Raw genomic sequence first — 19,162 nt, 5'->3', positions numbered from 1 at the left:
GTTAAGAAAGGTCAGGTTGGAGTAGGCTGGGCCCTCAATCCAATATGCCTGGTGTCCTTATGTAAAGGGGAGAAACACACATACGCAGGGAGAAGATGCCACGTGGTGCTGGAGCCAGATGGGAGTGACGCTGCCACCGCCGGGGCGTCAGAAGCTGCCAGTGGGAAGGCTCCTCCCCCAGAGGCTTCAGAAGGAGAGCGGCGGTGCGCACGCCCTGATCTCGGGCTCTGGCCTCCAGGACTGGGAGACAATACATTTCAGTCCTTTTCAGCACTGCCCCCACTCCCACCATTTGCGGTGCTCGTTACAGCAGTTCCAGGAAACCACTACGTCTTCTTACATTTTCAGTGTTAAAACGTCTTATCGTTTAGGAACAGACAGTGATAAGGAGGACAGTTGCTTTATCAATGACTTGCTTGACAAGTAGATGGGACCCCAATTTTTAAAAAACTGGTTGAAATCCAAAAAAATCTAAGGGGCACTAAACAAGGTACTCTCTGCCCGAGGGCGGGATGGGGAACGAGGCGAAGGCTGAACCGCAGGGGCTCGCTCCAGGGCTGCCCCCGGAAACCTCCTAAATCCCGCTCAGTTACCAGGTTCAGGGTCTCTGGTATTTTGATTCGTCCAAAAATGCTTTGCATCTTTGGCCCCCACTTCCCAGCACAGCGCTCAGCCTGTGGCAGTTGAAAAGTAATTAAGATCTGTGGAATGAATTGAATGGTGCAAAGACTAATGACACAAGGATAAAGACCGGGATGGAACACTGTGAGGAAGGCCCCCATCTGGGGGCTGCGTTTTCTCTGTCATTTTTAACCAGGTGTTTATTTACCAGCCGCGTCTATGTCCAGGAGAGCTGAAGTCACAGGCAAGAAATTGCCCCTCTGCTCATCTTCAGGCTGCTGACTGGCATCCCCCTACTCAGCATCTGACCCCAAGAGGACCCTCCCCGCTCTGTGCCCTCCGAAAGCCCAGGCAGGTCCAGCTCACACACGGAAGGCAAGTGCTCAAATTTGTGCTGAATTAAACTGGCTAAAGCCCTGGTAGGAAACACCTGTCGCAGCTGCAGCCGTAAGAGGGGATGCAAAGTCCCATCAGCACTAAATAAACACGGGCTGCTTGCAGCTTGACACCCACGGCAATACTACAGCTGTGCCTTTCATGGGCTATCCTTTGATTTATTCTATCAGTTAGTCTACACGGTGGTATTATCCTACTGTGTAGGATAACATCGCATGTTAGCATGTTCGCAAAAAAATCACCTGTTAGCAAAAAAATAATAATAATAATAAATAAAGCAGCTGTAAGGACAGCATCTCTGGGAATGAGAACAGAATTTAGGGGGGAAAAAGTCAATGAGAAATTAAGCAGAAGTTTCTATTCCACGGAGCTGCTGCCTCACATGCAGGTTTCACAACTCCCAGCTGCTAAGACTTGCTTCCAGGAGGAAGCTTCAGTGGATCTAGAATGAAAAATAACTTCCTTCTCTCATCCTGCCATTATTCAGCTACTTACTTTTGTCTTAAAAAGATTTTCAAACCTTATTGGTTCATTTGTCAGCTGCTCTCTGAATAACCACCACCCTTCGTGATATCACGGCAAAAATTCCTTCTTCTTTTTAGGAAATACCCCTGGGTAAGCAACGCTTTTCCAGCGTGAGAAGAGAATCAAAAAAGATACAGCATGCAGGGACTTCTCTGGTGGCGCAGTGGTTAAGAATCCGCCTGCCAATGCAGGGGACACGGGTTCGAGCCCTGGTCCGGGAAGATCCCACGTGCCGCAGAGCAACTAAGCCCCAAGCCACAAACTACTGAGCCCGTGTGCCACAACTACTGAAGCCCACGTGTCTAGAGCCCGTGCTCCACAACAAGAAAAGCCACCGCCATGAGAAGCCCGCGCACCGCGACAAAGAGTAGCCCCCGCTCGCCACAACCAGAGAAAGCCCACACACAGCAACAAAGACCCAACGCGGCCAAAAATACATAAATAAGTAAATAGATAAATGTATTAAAAGAAAAGATACAGCATGCAAACCCGAGGCCACATTTGCAAACAGAGCCCTATGTGCTCCTGGGAGAGCGAGGAGCCACGAAAACGCCTCCAGCACCCCCGCCTCCAACGGAAACAAGTTTGCACAGGTTCCTCTGCTCTGAACCAGCGGGGGCCACGGGCCGGCCTAGGCACTACTGACCTGCTCCGTCTCCACGAAGTTGGACACATGGCCGTCGTCGTTCACGCCTCGGGTGTGGAAGCGAGCACCGGCGCGCTCGCAGCTGATACGGGAGACGAGGCAGGCCTTGGCCTGCTTGTGAGAGGCGTACACCGTGCGGACGGCCACCACCCCGCAGATGACCTTCAGCAGCCAGTCACAGCAGCGCACCTGGTGCTGCCTCAGGGGCACGTGCAGCAGCTGGTTCCTGCAAAACAGAGCCCCACAGCGGTTCAGGCCGCCTCACATCCTCGAGGGAACACCGTGCCCAAAGCAAGTCGGGGAGGTGCCCAGGGGCTGCCTTCCCACACTGCACACTCCCCATGAACTCCACACTCGGGACACACAGCCTAGGACGTGCGTGTGCTTCCGAGACACCCCAAACGGCAGGGCCACGGAGACACGTGCAGCAGGAAAGGGCTAGGAGTCCTTTCCTGAAGCTACTCCCAGGCGTCAGTATCAGTGAATGGAATCCAGGTACAGGTGTGAGTCAGTCACAGGCCTTTCAGGGAATCTCAGAGAAGCCTCTGTTTACACTGGTGGCCTCTGCAGTTTTTGATAATGAATCCCATCAGTAAAAATTTAATCATGCTTTACGATGACAGGATAGTGATAAATGATAACATGACAAATCATAAAATAATTAAATATATGCATGCTTACATGCTTACTTAAATTATATTCAGGTCCCACAAGGTGAATGTAATGAGAGCATTACAAAGCAATGGATGATAAATAAATGGGATGAGAGGAACATAAAACCTAATGAAAGTTCTAGTACTTCCTCCCCATACCCAGTGGATTGTTCTGGGTCCCTGGCATCCACGGTGATAATCATGGGGATAAAGGCCAACGTTTATCAAGGGCACCGAGCACCGTTCTACGTGCTTTGGGACGGATCAACTCACTTCATCCTTGAAACAGCCCTGTGTACCAGGTGTTATCATTCACCCCATTTTACAGATGAAGAAACTGAGGCACAGAAGAGAAGTACTCGCGCAAGGTCACAGCGCCAGGAAGCGGTAGCATGGAGTTGGAGCTGTGCTCTTCACCCCGAGCCTCTCCTGCTGAAGGCCCTACCTTGACAGCTGCACCTGTGCATGGCCACACCCTGCTCTCATCTCTCACTCGCTCGGCCTCCCCAGCGCCCACTGGAGCTTACTGAGCAGGCAAGTGGTTGCTCTGAGAAGTGGGGCTCGGAGGGCGTGCACGGGCCTCAGGCTTCTTCCGGGCTCCACACAGTTCACCCAGGGGACCCAAGCAGTGCCGTTCCGAGGCCCCTAACACGCTCCCCAGGAGGCAGGAACCACCACAGGGTAGCAAGCTAATCTAGGTCACAATGCCCTATTTGTTTAAAAAAGGCAGCACGATTCCTGCCCTAAGCAGCTCTCTCCTTTCTGGAGAAGTGTGCCGTGAGCTCTGACGTCTCAGGCGGCTTCTCCAAGTGGCAAGAGGCAGCCACTCCCTGCTCTCAGGCCAGCCTCCCCGACGTGACCGCGTGGGCACTAAGAGACACCCCCCGCCCCAGGAGCAGGGCCATGCCTGACCTCTCACACCAGGGCGCTGGTCTGCCTAAAGAATGATGAGCATGAAGCATTACTTTACAAAAACACCTTCCCCTCTTCTGAAACCCTCTCTAAAATTCAGATGATAAACCATCTTTAGTCATCCTCATATGAAATCAGCATCAAAGGAAGGCCTCCAGAATATTCCAGGGTCTTCCAGCCACACGGCTATGGCTGCCATCAGTCACTAGGGGTCAGGAGAAGGAACCGTTTGCCAAACAGACAGCTCTAAATAATCCTGTCTGTAGTCACACTGGCCTGATCCCCTGTGGGAGGACAGCTCACATCCTTGAAGGAAGAAACCCAAACCTACAAAGGAAAACAGCCTGCGTCTCCTTCCAGGACTGGATGGTACTAGGAAGCAACGATCGGTGGGGAACAGTAACCAGCCCAGAAAAATGCCTTCACCCCGCTGTACACCAGCCACGTTCAGCGCTGACCCCATCTGACTCCAGATGTGGGTTCAGACCTTGAACACCGCACCCCAAATGGTGGGTTCAGGCCATCAAGCCCGTGACCACGCAAGCTGAGGCTGACTCAGCTGTGGTCAGCTCCATGGGTGCCGCCCTGAGCCCAAACACCACGCCCTGGAGTGTGGGATGGCCCAGCAGCCTCGCACCTCCAGAGCCCAAGACAGTCTAGTGTGCACTTGGGGCCTCCCGCTCCCCAAGCCCCTTCCGCCTTCACCCTGTGATTCTCTGCTTTGTCTTCTTTGTGGGTCTCAAATCTCCAACCACAGAGCTGGCATCAGGAGGCCTGAGAAGAGCAGGTACAAAGGGCAATCCAGGCACCCAACAAATGTTACAGCCTCTGAGACCCCTAGCCTCGGCTCATCAGACAGTCCCAGCTGAAAAGGAGCCCCCGGCCTAAGAAAGACCCCTCATACCCCACAGCCCCTGCGTCCCTGAGCTTGGCTGCCTTCAGGGGCACGTGCACCTGCAAAATGGAACTAGTGATTCACAGACACACCATCCCCTGCACCTGTTACTCAGAGTGTGGTCCTCAAACCAGCAGCAATGGCGTCACCATTGGCTCCTTGCTAGAAATGCCGAGTCTCGGGCCCCAGCCCAGCCCTGCTCCGTCAAAATCTGCATTTTAACAAGATCAGCAGGAGACTCACACGCTTGAAGTTTGAGCATGCTACTGCCCCCCAAACTCAACAAAACCAGAGAACCTAAGAAGATTTGGTGGGGCAGGGAGTATGGGGACACATGGAAGGATACGGCGAACCCCCTTTCTCCAAATGGAAGTCAGGAACTCACTCGTGGGAGTCCAAGCACCAAGCTAAGTACACTTACCTGGTGATGGAAACCTATGACCTCCTCTGTTTGGGTAAGGGAGGGATGAATAAATAAAGAGCACAAAGAAGCCTCATCAGTCCTGACTCAGGGCTAGAAACTGGGGTAGCCCCAGAGGCCAACACGGAATCTAGGAACGCCTCATCATGTGAGGTGTACTGGGACAATTTCTACAGCGGGATTTTCATCACTTTTGCTACTGACTCTTATCTCCTGGTAAATCTGAGGGGAACAGCTCCATTGCATGTGAATCGCTGTACCCCCCTGGCTCTTTCACAGGACTGGTGAGGGTCATGACCCCTGGAGCCCAGAAAGGGAGATAATTTACATATTTATAGGGTCATCCACACTAGCTAGTCCCTGAAGGAGCGCCCAGATGACCCTAAACATACAGAAACCCAACCACTTTTGCCTGGGCTTCTGGTCTGTCTTATCACACTACTGCACACCACCTTGGCAGGATGACTCAGTTTTGCCGTTGATACAACTGGTTTGGTTTCGTGATTAACAGCGTGGGATCTGGAGCCAGATGCCTGGGTTCAAATTCCCTCTGTTATTCAAGCCTCAGTCTCCTTACCTGTAAAATGGGGATAACAGACCCTACCTCATTGGTTACTATGCGGATTACGTGAGTTATGACCCCCAGAGAACTTAGAACAGTGCTTTAGAAATGTCGGTGGTAAATGTCTGTAGGCTGGAGGATAACCAGGAGAACTGAGGGGCCCAGGGGCCAGGGAAGCACTGAGCACAGGCCCAGGCACTTGGGAGAAACCGAGAGATGCTGCCACTTGTGCTCTTTACTTATGGAGCAGATTTTCCTTCCTAAGTCTGCATTAAACCATGTTGAACACCCTCCCCGACCCCTGGTGGGGAGTGGGGCTTGTTCGCCTCTCATTGTGCGGAGAGTGAGCGGGCACAGATCACAGCTCTCACAGGTGACCGAGGTGCCGGGGATGATGCGAAGTGGAGATCAAGGATGCAGGCGCCCATCGGAGCCCGCCCTCCATGTCAGCTGTGGGCAGGAGAGCCCGGGCCCCAGGGCCTCACCAGAAGAAGGAGTTGCCCCACTCGGAGCTGTCATCGCCCTGCTTCTGTGCCCGGACAGTGAGGTCGAAGCAAGACCCATCGTTGGGCCACGAGAAGTAGAAGACCCCTGAGTTGAGGATCTTCCTCAAGGCTGTGAGGCGGTCCTCCTCCTTGGCCTCTTCCTGAAGTGGGTAAAAGTCGGTGGCGGTGATTTTGTAGATTTCGGCCTCTGGAATTCTGCCCACAGATGTGCAGCCCGTCACCAAAACCAGGAAGCTCAGGGAGGTGCCACCTGGAAGGGAGTGAGACGTGGGGGCTGAGGATCACGGGCGGCAGAGCGGCGGGCGGTGACGCGGGTGATGGGCAGCCGGGCTTTCGGCTGCAACCACGCAACTTCCTGTTCTCGCCTTTGCATCCCCCAGACCTCGCCTTCCTAAACTCCGTGGCTCAGGGGTCCGCCCTGTCACCTGAGCCCGAAGCCTGGAGCCGTGGTTCCAGAGCCCGGCCCCTGTCCAGCAGCGGCAGCGTCACCTGCAGCCTGTTAGAAATGTGAGTTCTCGGCACCACCCAGGCCTCTGGGGCCGGGCCAGCAGGCTGCGCTTACCAAGCCCAGGTGGTCCTGCTGCCCTCCAGAGTCTGCCTGGAGCCTTCCCAGCCCCACACCTCAAGCCTCTCAAATCCACCCTCCCCACGAATCCTCAGGGCCCCAGCCGGAGTCAGTCCTCCAAGCTCCATCGCTGGAGCGGCCTCCCAAACCCGCTTGATCGCAGACCTCCTCCTTTGCTGAAATCCTTCCAGGCTCCCACTTGCCCACAGGGCTGAAGTGGGAACATCTGGGAGGTCCGAGCCACTCCTGCCCACCTCCTGCCCCTTCCCACACACAGCGCGCAGGGTCCAGCAGCTTTTACAGGCCGTCTCTGCAGCTCCTCAAATGCGCCCTTGCACCCCTGGGCCTCTGCCAGCGAGGCCTTCCTCAACTCCCTCCCCAATCACCTTCCCACCCTCAGCCTCTAGACCAGCAAGAGCCTTCCCAATGCCTCTACCCAGACCCCTTCCCAGGAGAACTCCTCTCCGCCCTCCTGGGGTGAGGTCGGCAGCACCTCCTCCAGGGAGGCTTCCCTGCTCTCCCAAGACACTGCTGGGTGTCCCTTCTAAGGGCTAAGTGGTAGCCCTCGTCACACACAAAGCTAACAGCCTCCTTCCCTGCGTGTGTCCCCCAGTAGATTGGGGGTTCCTTAAGGGCAGGGCTCTGTTTGGTTGTCATATCCCAGCATCCTGGCATTGCATACGGCAAGTGTTTGACGAACACTTCCTAAATAGGCCAATGAGAGAGCAGCTCGAGCCTCCCCTCCCCCGGTGAAAGGTTACCCCAACCAGTGCGGACCCCACTGCCAGGAGGAGGACACACCCCTCTCCGGGGATGCCACCACACCATCCATGGCTGTTTTCTGTTCCAAGGCAATGCTTTACTCTGGAGACAGTGGGGACACTGCCCCATAGTCCCCTTTCTCAGGAGAAGGCCCAGGAGATAAGTTGGGTAACGAGCCTTTAGGGGCTGGTGTGATTCTGGTCCAGAGCACACTCCTCCCAGCCTACTGAGGTTTAAAGGACCCGATCCCACCCAGATCTACTCCAAATGTTCAGTGGTCATTATCCAGAGCAATGGTGGTCAGCGTCCTTAGATCTCTGGACACTTTGCTAAGACCCCTAAGACTGCCAACTCCACTGCTCACTTATGCTAGGCTCCTTCCTCACACTGAATGAGAAAAAGAGTCCTGCTGGGGGTCGGGTAACATCCGGTTTTTATTAAAGAGCCCTTCATTTGATAAATAGGTCACCACTCGTACCAGGCCTACCGGGGGTCGGGGGTCACATACAATAGGCAACCATACTGGCTCGTATCCCACGTCTCCAGTCACATGATCAGGAAATCATTTTGAAACAACAAGAATAAGGCAGTTATGCTGTGGACAGTGCCAGGTGTCAGGGGGCTGAGTTTCTTAAGCAGAACAGGCGTCGTTTCTGGAAGACAGGTGGGGTTTATGTGGGGTTGACATCCTCAAATTTCAGCCTCACAAATACAAATACTACCCCAGCCTAGAACCAAGGCCCACGCATCCCACCTGCCTCTTCCGGTGGGCTCGGCACGGGGTGAAGCAGAGTTCGAGAACTGTCCCCTTGCAGTGGCCAGAGGACAGCCCGGTGGGCTAGGCTGCGAGCCCAAGATTAGACCCTGGAGGGGGTGGGTTCCAGGGGCGGCACGGAAAATTCTACTTTACGTCTCTCCCTCCGAGTCATGAAGTGGGTTTCTGGTACCATTTCCTCAACAGCCTCTGCGTCGGGGGGCCGAGTCCCTGGCAAGAGTTCCAGGGTGCTCCGAAGACAGCACGCACTTCCTGCGCAGGGCAGTGGCCCTGGGGAGGCGTGGGGCGGGCATGCAACTGCAGGCGTGAAAAGGCTCTTGAAATATATGAGAGCAAAGGGAAGGGGCCGCCGCCACCGAGGCGTCGGGCTCCCGAGTCCTGGGACGAGGGGCTCAGGAGAGGGTGAAGAATAAGAAGAGCCACCGTGTGGGAGCACGCGGGAAGCAGATGCTTTAGCGACAGTTAATCCTCAGGGCGATGCTTACCGTGTGCCGGGCACCATTCCACACACTTCCTCCCAGCACCCCCATGAGGGAGGTACAATTTTTAGCCCCATTCAAAGGAAGGGAGACAGAGGCACAGGGAGGGTGAGTAGCCTGCCCGAGGTGGCACAGCGGGGAGGTGGGATTCAAATCCACTTTCTGGCTATCCCACCCGGGCAAGATACTCAAGCCAAGTCTGGTTCCAGAGCCGGTGCTCTTAACCGTGTCCTTGCAGAAGTATGGCCAACCTGCCTAACAGCGCTGCTATCTGACACAAGAGACTGTCCCCGGGGAGCTGAATCACCCGCCCGGTGCACAGCTGGTCTGTGTTGGACCAAGATGCAAACGTGGGTCTCACCTTGGCCCAGGCTCCATCTGGCCATAAGGTCCAGCGGCCTTCAACAACTTCGGCTGTTGTCTCTCTAAGAACTGTGATTGACCAATGCACCTCTCGCTCATTTTCAAATTGACACCAGAAGGGTTCGCTATTAGTTTAAATGGTTGTGATACATTTTCCATCATGTGCTAAATGCTGACACGTAAAACCGTCGTGGGCCTCTTTACCAGCACCCGGTGGAATCTAGACGGTGATTCGTACTCTCATCATCTATTGTTTAAAGGAATCCATGAACAAGATCTTCTTTAACAGACGGGATTTTCCCTCCTATTTCCAGTCCACTCTCCCCACAGAGCTTCATCCTAATGTAACATTTTGTGCTTCACCTGACCATATTGTACAGCAATTTGATTCTGCAGCTCCACGTCTCCAAAAAGAGTGGCTTTTGGCTTGAGTTATCACTCAGGCAATGATGTTTAGTACACGATTGGTCAAACGATGTAAACGAAACATTTTTGTTAAATAATTGTTTAATAGAAAAAGTAAAGATTTGTCGGAAAGGCTTCTCTTAATGGGATGGATGGGACTTACAGTTCGTGGATAAATATTATTTATTGATGGAATGAAACTATCAGTAGATTCTATAGCAAGTCTAGTTCTATTTTCCATTTTTATAGCAGTAAACACTAAGAGACCTCGTTTACATTAATAGGTGGGAACAGAAAGAGCTTCATTATAGAAATGTCACTCAACCCTTCAAAATCCTTCTGAGCTACACGTTAAAGAAAAAGAAATCACAATACTCTATCAACAAAGCTACTGTTAATGCTGTCAGCTGATGCCCCAACTACTTCCATTTTGTGGAAGGCAAACAACTGACTATCATCTGGCTTGTCAACAAATCTGCTACCTAGTCATTGAGGTGACTGGCTTCCTCAACTGCTGACAGTATTCTGAACTGTCCCTGTGTTTGGCACCCTAGAGGCATTTACTTCTGAAGCAGCTCACCACAGTGAGATTCCGGGCAGGGGAAAGGTAAGAGAGCAGACAGGTGGCTGTGGATGGAACAGAGAGGGTGAGAAACTGGCCCCTCATCACAGGACATGTTTAGGCAAACCGATTCCTGGAAGGAGAGGAGGGCTTGGAAACTGTTCTCCTCAGATCTAACCATGTCCTGCACTGTGGACTGTCTCTGTGACCCCCAGAAGAACAGCCCTAGGCCTCCGTCCCTCCAGGAGGGGGACCTGCCCGGCCTGCTCAGCCTGGCAGGGGTCACTCCAGCCCTGGCATCACCCCGTCTACCCATCTGTGTAACAGCCCCTGTGCTCTCATGCACTGCAGGAGACAGGGGTTGGGGGTGGTACCGTGAGGATGCTGTTAGCCTGTGATCCCACACAGAAGGCGTCTCTAGGGGTAAAAGTGAGGCCGGTGGGACGCGCCACCCCGCCCCCCACCCCGGCGTGTGAGAAATCCCCTCTGCCGTCACCTTGAGCACGGGATCCAAGCTGTGTTTCCAGTAACCCAGGATCAATTTTCTCACGGCCCAGAAGTAAACTGGGCCTGGGACGGGGGTGGGGATGTCTCAGAAGTCATTAGTCAAGGCTGAGTCCAGGGGCTTGAAACCAGTTAGGGCCTTGTAGCAAGGCAAAGACAAAAGCCAAGCTTGCCTTGGCCTCAGAAGATGGGGCTCTGGGCTCTGCACGCCTCCAATGGCCTCTGGGGCCTCAGACAAGTCCCAGGCCCTCTCTGGGCACCAGATGGGCTCCCCGTCCCTTCCAGCTCCAACACTCTGATTCCAGTGCTCTGGCCCAAGCAAGACCATGCCTGGGTGAGAGGTTGCCGGCCAGAGTCAGGTGAGGAGGGGGTGAGGGCAAGAAATGGGTCACAGGCCAAAAAGACACACCACAACCAGGAGAGGTCACACCCGCACACAGAGGCAGCCTGAGTGTGCAGCGTGGGGCAACGGAATGCAACCAACTCGATATATATACTTGTTCACGGGGACAGGGCTTCAGTCTGGGAAGATGAAAAACGTTCAAGAGACGGATGGTGGTGACGGTTGCACAACAACGTGAATGTCCTTCATGCCACTGACCTGTACGCTTAAAACTGCTTAAAATGGTAAATTTTATCTTATGAATATTTTACCCCAATTTTAAAAAGCCTCCAAAACCTCAATATCGATGTAGAAATCCTCTCCCCCAAAGCCCAGCTCCAAGTCAGAGCTGCCCAGGAGAAACCCCGACCCCTGCAGTGCCAGGGTCCGAGCCTCCTCTGTGGCCACCCGTCGTCCATCATCTGGCTGGGAAGGGCGGGCGCTGGAGTCCCGATGAGTCAGGGGCAGACACAATGGTTCATTCAGGGACAAGGCTGGGCATTTTCTGTGCCGGGTTTTCTCTGTGTTTGCTCGGCCTCGGAGTTCTCTCCCCAGCCAGGTGCGTACTGATCTCAACCCTGGGTGCCTACAAACTGTCCTACCTACTCGTCTGCTTGTAGAGGATACTCTCAGATCCGTGAACATGGGACTCAGGGAGCCTAGGCTTCCCCAGCTGTGAAGTGATGAGCTGCGGCCGGAGGAGCCCGGAGCTCCCGCCCCTACCCCTTACCAACGAGCTCAGAATTCTAATGATCTGTATCCACCTGCTCATCTCAAGTACCTCTTTATCCTTCCCTGCCAAAAAGATGAGAGCAGTGAAGGCAGCGGTGCGCTGGCAGCTTTCACCAGCTCCCGGGAGCCAGCGGAGCACATCACAGCCCAATTCCACACTGGCCTGAAGTCAGCCGCGGTGGGTGCACTTACACCACAGAAATTGGCAAACGCGGCCTGTCAGGGAGTTCCCCCCAGAGAGCTGGAAGTCAAACAGTGGAGAGCACACCACTGGGTGTAAGGATTAAAATAAATTATTACAACTGATGGCCATCCCCTTTCAAGACTTGCTGGAGGACACGGCCTTCCCCGAATCTCAAAGGCTCAGAGACTCAAAATTCCCTCTCCAGAGACGTTCCATTCTGCGGTGACTGCCCAGAGAAGTCAGCCCTCGACTGGCCTGGGCAGACTAACCACCACCAGGAGTCCCTGACCGGAAGGCACTCAGCCTGGGCCACATACCTAGTTCTCCCAGAAAGACCCACCCCCTGCAGGACAGCCTCCCCCAACACTCAGTACCCAAGTTCAGTCCATGTTCATTCTCTCATGTAAGCCCCTTCAGAACTATGTAAGATAGACTTGAGGCAGTTTTCCTGCTTTTAGAGGAAATTAGAAATTAAATTAACTCAGATCAGTCTGTTGAGAAGCCGAAACTAGATTTGAGGAGGGCTATCTGGCAGGAGGTTTACAGGACGGGCATGTACAGTTTCACAGGCTGTGCACTGCACAACTCCAGGAGACACAATTCATTAGAGACCTCAATTTCTTCAACTCCTGAGGCTATGAAATAGGGAGGCCTTGAGAGCTTAGGTGAAAAGGGAGTTAAATCCCTATAATCATTGGGATAAATTCTTTCCATAGCTATACTCTCACTTTCTATGCTTTGTACTGTGTATGTGTCAGGAAGCCCAGCTCCGGGGCTTACTGCGGGGGCTCCACCCGCTTCCTGCTGCCATTTCAGAGAGGAAGGAGGGACTTTGGCTCTCCACGAAAATCTACAAACCTGTATATGTTTCTTAATTTCTAACATAAAAGGCTATTTTCACTGAGGTAGATTGAAACTGAACAACTGCCCCAAGTTAAGAGCCTGAGGGGAAGTCTCTCTCTTTGTACAGAGGCCTTCAGCCTAAGAAAATCAAAAGGGGCGGCCGACTCCCACTCGGGCTGGTTGTCTCCGTAGCAAATGAAAGTTGGAATTTCACTCTGTGCTGCTGACACCCTCCACAGGTGGGGGAAAAAAACAAAACAGACCATAGTCCTGGGGTGGGGACTTGCAGTGGGAAAAGAAATTCAAGTTAAAGCCAAACACTCCTCAGTGTAGCCAAAGGGAATTTGAAAAACTCGATAACAAGGCCCAATCCTTCCATCCTTCAGATACCCTGGGCACTTTCAGAAATGTGTTGAGAAAGGCCGAATAATCCTGACATTCCAAAAGTCAAACGCATTCTCACCATGCTCGGGGACCTTCACAGCCCACCCTGCAGGGTGACACTGGTGGGCAGGGCTGAGGGGATTCAGAGGACACCAGAAATGGGGGCTGGGGACCAGAGGCTGTGCTCACTCACCCCTCGGGGGAGGGTGGAGGGCTGCAGGCGGGGAGGATGGCCTTGCCCAGGGCAGCTTTAGGAGTTGGTCACCTCCCTCCACTCCCTGCCCCGGGATGAGCCTGCTGCAGCTGGGCACCCGCAGACACCCTGGCTCACTCTGACAATGTCTCTGGGGGCTGCCACCCTTCCCAGTTAGGACCAGTTCCCTGGATCTGACCTCAAATCATAGCCCAGGAAGAAAAGCTTTGCCCTGGGATGTGGGGAAGGTACTGCCTTCCTGGCCTTGAAATCTCAGCCTTTCTGTTCCTTCCAGGACAGAACAGCCTAGTGGTTGAAGGAAGCCGCTGTAGCCAGAAAGCAAGAGTTTAAACCCCAGTCGCCACTTGAGGACTGCCCGACTTCGGGCTAGTGACATATGAGAAATGGACCATTAATTTATGTACAGGAAGAATGTTGCCAAGTATAACTAGGATGCCAACAACTGTAACATATCTTAAATGTCCAGGTGTTGTAATATAAAAACTGTGTCACAGCATAGATGAAATACAACGCTTAAGCTCTCGGTCGGTCACAGTCCCTACCTCATAGGTTGTTGGGAGAGCTGAGTTAATAAATTTAAACACTTAAAACAGTGCTAGCTCAGAGTGAGCACCATGTAAGGTTAGCTGTCATCCTCATATCCTCATGACTGAGGAAAGGCCACAGGAATTTTTCATAACCTCAGAAAAAAAACTGCTGCAGGGGAAAAAATCTGCAGAAACCCTTGGCAGGCAGCACATCTTCATGAAAAAAACAAGGGTCTGGAGGCAGCTAGATCCAGGTTTGAATCCTACCTAAGCTTCTTAGGCAAGCTCCTTTTACCCTCTGAGTCTGTTTCCTTTACTGAAAACGAGGATAAAGATGCCGTATCACACTGACTTGTTTTTAGGATTAAAGAATCTAATGTATACTCAGCCATTGGCACAAAATAGACATTGAATAAGTGCATTTTGTCACGAGGGTACTGAATGCTTTTCCTAAACACTGTTGGGAGATGATCAATGTCATCATCATAGTTCAGAAAAAAAACATCCCACTAAAGAAAAGACCAGAAAAGTAACAGCAAACAACAGGGCTGTTCTGTCAGCTTTCAAAATCCTCAATCCAGGAAAACAGCTGCTCCGTGGACGTGGAGATGCACGCGCTCAGCTCGGGAAGAGCCTGCGTTTGGTGAACTCACAGCCTCTTCTGGTCTTGGCCCCGTAAGTCCTCGGAGACACTCAGCTGTAAATGAGGCAGCCGAGAGGGGAGGAAGGACACGGGGGCTGCAGCCCCAGAAGTGCACCAGGGCTCCCAAGAGGTCTAGGAGCGCAGAGGTGAGCCAGGGGTCCCACACGGAGGCGGTGGCACCCCACCCCAGCCTACGGCTCCGCCCCTCGAGTATCACGCCGAGCAGGATGCCCACTTGCTCCTGTAATTCTCGGTCCCTTCTAGTCACACTACACAGCCCAGCTCTGAAGCTCTTTCCGTTGCTCTCGCTCACACCCACCCTTGGTGCCCGACAGTCAGGTGCTGGTGGCTTTTCTCTCCTAGCCAACAACGCGCCGTCCCAGCTCCTCTCCCTCAAGACACACCCAGCAAGTCCAGGGGCTCCGGGCCTCTGACCGCCACCCGGTCTGGAACACAGATCTCTTGTAAACAACAAACAAGCCCCTGGGTTGAGCCCTCCACCTCCAGACCAGGCTGGAAAACCTTAGATCCTGGTGGGCACGCGATGAAGGTGAGCTTCCTCTGCAGCCAGGGCACGAAGCATCCCTGGCAGGACCAGGCTGCGCTCACCTGGACCTCCTGCCCAGAGGAGCTGGCTCGGCGAAAGAAACATTTTAAAGGATGATAACAGTTAAAATAGAACGCCTAAATCCCACAGTCTTTCCACACTAACATAAGAGAGGCTCTGCCCGGCACCAGAAATCTATCTAGCCAGGGGGGTCTGACAGCTGCTGCCCCTCGGAGTGGGTACTCACCGGACTTCAACCTGAGCTCCCCCAGGCAGCCATAAGCATCAGTGAGCTTTCCATACTGGCCTTTAATGACCTCCTTTTCTTCTGGAGCTGGGGAAGAAACACAGCACAGACAGCATCAGCTGAGCCTCCTGTTGGAGTTCATTCACTGCAGCTTCCAATGCAGCTCCCACCCACTCGGAAAAGAAAACGCAGAGACAATAGCTCGGCCCCAAGTAATATTTGTGGAGGTCTGAGGATCAGCAAATCACTGAGCTGCAGTAACTCAGACCTCCCCACCAAAAGCTTGCTCTCTGGAAGCTCCGACAGCTGCCTGCGGGCTGGAGAGGCAGAGGGGAGTCCCCGGCTGGCAGACGTGAGTGTGAGGGTTCGAGCCCGGGCCAGTTGCTGCAGGCCGGCCCCGTCCCTCTGCGCCGCAGTCCACATGCTCAGGAACAGCAGTGAGTCATCACTCCCTGATGGGGAGGACCGTCCTTCTTAACTATCGTCCACCGGAGGCTGCGTTGTTCAAGTGCCCACCTGCCCCCAGGGACCAGCTAACACATGGGGGCTAAGCAGGAGGCCTGGGGCCAGTGAACCCCAAGGCAGGCTGATGAACAGAGGCCCCGGGTCTTCAGCAGTTACTGGGAACGCCCAGGGCGAGACCCAGCCCGGTGCAAAAGCGAAGGCAGAAAAACTGACAGAGAGAAAGGCTGTTAGAAGCAGGGAGCCCTGAACCTTGACGATGATGCCACAGACGCCACTGGAGATGCCGTTGGCTGTTACAGGGGCCAGGCCTTTGTACCCCTTTCTCAGAAGAGGCTTAGATCCATAATTTTCATCAGAATCTCCAAGGAGTTACATGGTTAAGTTATAGGGTTAAAAACCAGTTCAATAAATGACATTTTCCTCCAATGGTCATGTGAATTTTTCTAATTGATTAGGTTTTTTTTTGGTGGGGGGGATCAGGGAGAAGAGTAACCTGAAGGTAACTACCATAGCCCTGCCGACTCCATCGACTTGCCGCAGAGGATGCGGGACGGCTGGGAGGCGGTGGAATGATGTATTAGTCTCCACCGCCGCGGTAACAAATGACCCACCACATGCTCAGTGGCCCAAGACAAATTTGTGATCTTATAATTCTGCTTGTCCGAAGTCTCTGAAATGGGTTTCACCGGGTTAAAATCGGTTAAAATCGAGAGGTCAAAAGGATGGGGTTGCCTCTGGAGGCCCTAGAAGAGAAGCCATCCCCCTGCCTTTTGCAGCTTCTAGAGTCCCCTGCAGTCCTTGGCTACTGGCTGCTTCCTTACTCTCCAAAGCCAGCAATCGCATCACTCTGATATCTGCTTCCATCTTCATACCTCATTCTCTCTCCTTCTCCTGCCTCCCTCTTCCATCTGTTAAGGACCGTTGTGAGTACACTGGGCCCCCAGATGACCCCAAACAATCTCCCATCTCAAGGCCCTTAACGTAATCACATCTGCAAAGCCCCTTCTGCCACGTGTAGTAACTTTCACAGGAACTGGGGATTAGGGTGTGGACATCCGAGGGGCCCCAGATGGATACAACCCAGTTCCTGGAGCCTCTCCTCCCCGAGTCTATTCTCTGCCCAGGGTGGTGACAAACCCGCCATTAAGGGACGGGCCCTGGGCCCTGGGCCATGGAGCCCTCCTAGAAGTGGCCTGCTCCCTGCTCTAGGACACGTGAAGCCCTAGGACAGGTAAAGCCTGTGAAATCCCAACCCCACAGATGGAAGCGAACTGCCCCTTGCAGGCCCTGTTCGGGGCCACGCATGGTGTCTCCCAGTCTAACCAGGGAGAGGCCTGGTCCTCACCTCGGGGGACAAGTTGCTCAATGCAAGAGAATAATTCTGACACGAAAAAGTCATATTTTAACCCTCAGAGACTTACAAAGCCTTTGAACAGAACCCTGAAGCCGGAGTATCATCTGGGTCTCACTTTGCTGACCCTAAAACATGGTGGTCTTTGTGCATTCATGCACCTCTGCAAATAGTCCCGACTGAATAAACAAAACCCCGGGAAACTGCCAGCCAAAGTTAATGTGGTCAAATCCACACTTCAGAGGTGGGAACAGGGCTTCAGGAGAAGCCGTGGAAACAGACTGACCCCTTGCCCTGCTGGATCACAGAGGACAAGCCCGCACACCATGTCCCCCACCCCTGCGCTGGGAAAATTAAACAAACACAAACAAAAAAGACTTTTCATCCTATTTTAAAAACAAAGAAGCACAACGCCACCAGGCCACTTTGTCCCATTCAAATCCTGTAAATGATTGACTCCTGAATATATAATCAACACCATTATCCCCGACGTTCACACGTGGTTCACATGGCAGGTCACGACCTTAGTGCACGTGACAGTCCTGGGAGATGCTTTTGCTCCACCACAAACAGACTGACGGTAAACCAACCAGGTGGCCTGAAACATCGAACTTTCTCAGCTCTCGGTTCCGGAGCCTGGAAGTCTGGAAGCAAGGTGTCAGCGGGCCACACTTCCTCTGGAGGCCCCCGGGGAGGGTCCTCTCGCCTTGTCCTGGCTTGTGGCGGTGGCCATCCATCTTGGCCTTCCTCAGCTTGCCGCTGCGTCACTCCAACCCCTGCCTGCATCGTCACTTGGCTGTCTTCTCCCCGTGTGGCTCTGTGTCTCTCTCCTCTTGTAAGGACACCCATCACACCGGATTTGGGGCCCCCTCCAGGATGACCTCAATTCAACCTAACGAATTACACCTGCAATGACCCTATTTCCAAATAAGGTCACATTCCGGGGTACCCTCTTAAAGCCCAGACTCCCGGCAAACCGTCTCTCCTTTTCTCCACGCCCTCCTCTCCGAGGCCCCTTCTGACCCCTGCAACGTGGAAGCAGGATGCGTCCCATCCCTGTGACGCAGGCCCCCTCGCGGCCCTCACAGCCCCACCTGCAGCACTGCCGGAGGCCTGGCCTCCCAGGCAGCCTGTTCTAAAACTGCCCAACATGCCGCCTGCCCCAAATAACTGTTTCCTCACTTAGTGTCGAAGGAAGAAGAAATCCATTTTGCTCTTCAAGAGGGAGCTCACAAATCAGATACATACAGGCCTCAGGCAGGTAATGAACGAGTGAAGCTGCTGGAGGGGCCCTGGGCGACCAGAGGACACACGCCCCTGCTGATGGGGGCTCACGGTCCGTTCCCACCCTGTTACCCCAGGAGGACAGGCCAGCACAACGCCAGCAAGCCTCCAGTTTTTCAAGAGAAATAGGATACTTCTGATTTTTCAGTGTTGGCAACCAGTCCAGATTTATTTTAAGCACCGTGTGGGCTGCACACCTCTGCAGACCGTATTTGATCTGCCCGTTGGCAACTTCTGTCCTTCCTTACTTAATGTCTCAAAAATAGACTACGCCTGTCTTCCACACTTTTTTGCATTTCCGGTAGGTTTTTCCATGTGAGAATGTTTTTGCTTCCCCCACCCACATCCCCCCTCCCCGCCCCCACATTGGCCATGACTTTCCAGAAAGTCCTCTCGTTTACACTCCCACCCTCATCCTCGTCCACCTCTTGCCCAGGGATTCAGCCGTTCGTTCAGTGGGCATGTATCTGAGAGCCAAATGCGGCTGGCACTGTCCCAGGCACAGGGACCCAGCAGGGATCCAAACAGACCCCAACCCACCTACGCCAGAGTCAGCCGAGGCAGACGCTGGGCAGCGGCAAAGAAGGGACACATGTCATGAACGGATGAGCGATGACAGTGGAGGCCAACCCGGCGGGGCTGGGAGCCGGGAGCCGCGGCACTGACGAGGCTGCCACAAAGGTGGTGGAGCGGTGGCACCTACTCGGTGCCAGGAACCACACAAGCTTCCTGCCGAGGGGGACAGATCAGATCCGTAGCACAATACAGACAGTGATATGAGCTAAGGAGAAGAAGGGAGCAGGGAAG

At 53.6% G+C, this 19,162-nt stretch overlaps 1 protein-coding gene across 6 annotated transcripts in view; it reads right to left on the bottom strand.

Annotated features, from left to right (window-relative positions):
• The window catches only part of SYNJ2 (synaptojanin 2), a 100,046-nt gene that overhangs the window by 51,779 nt on the left and 29,105 nt on the right, over nt 1-19,162 (bottom strand). For 5 of the 6 annotated variants that reach the window (XM_030853052.2, XM_060283876.1, XM_060283875.1 and 2 more), the window contains exons 2-4: nt 15,256-15,342; nt 6,117-6,387; nt 2,189-2,414 (exon numbers count right to left, since the gene is read on the bottom strand). In XM_030853052.2, coding sequence (XP_030708912.2) covers nt 2,189-2,414; nt 6,117-6,387; nt 15,256-15,342 — 584 coding nt within the window. Of the gene's footprint in view, nt 1-2,188; nt 2,415-6,116; nt 6,388-15,255; nt 15,343-15,523; nt 15,629-19,162 lie in introns of those variants that run through there. The other variant, XM_060283879.1, reaches the window with a different exon arrangement.

This window comes from Globicephala melas, chromosome 14, assembly GCF_963455315.2.
Source record: "Globicephala melas chromosome 14, mGloMel1.2, whole genome shotgun sequence".
Classification (NCBI taxonomy): Eukaryota; Metazoa; Chordata; class Mammalia; order Artiodactyla; family Delphinidae; genus Globicephala; species Globicephala melas.
This window is presented reverse-complemented; position numbering and strand designations above follow the sequence as displayed.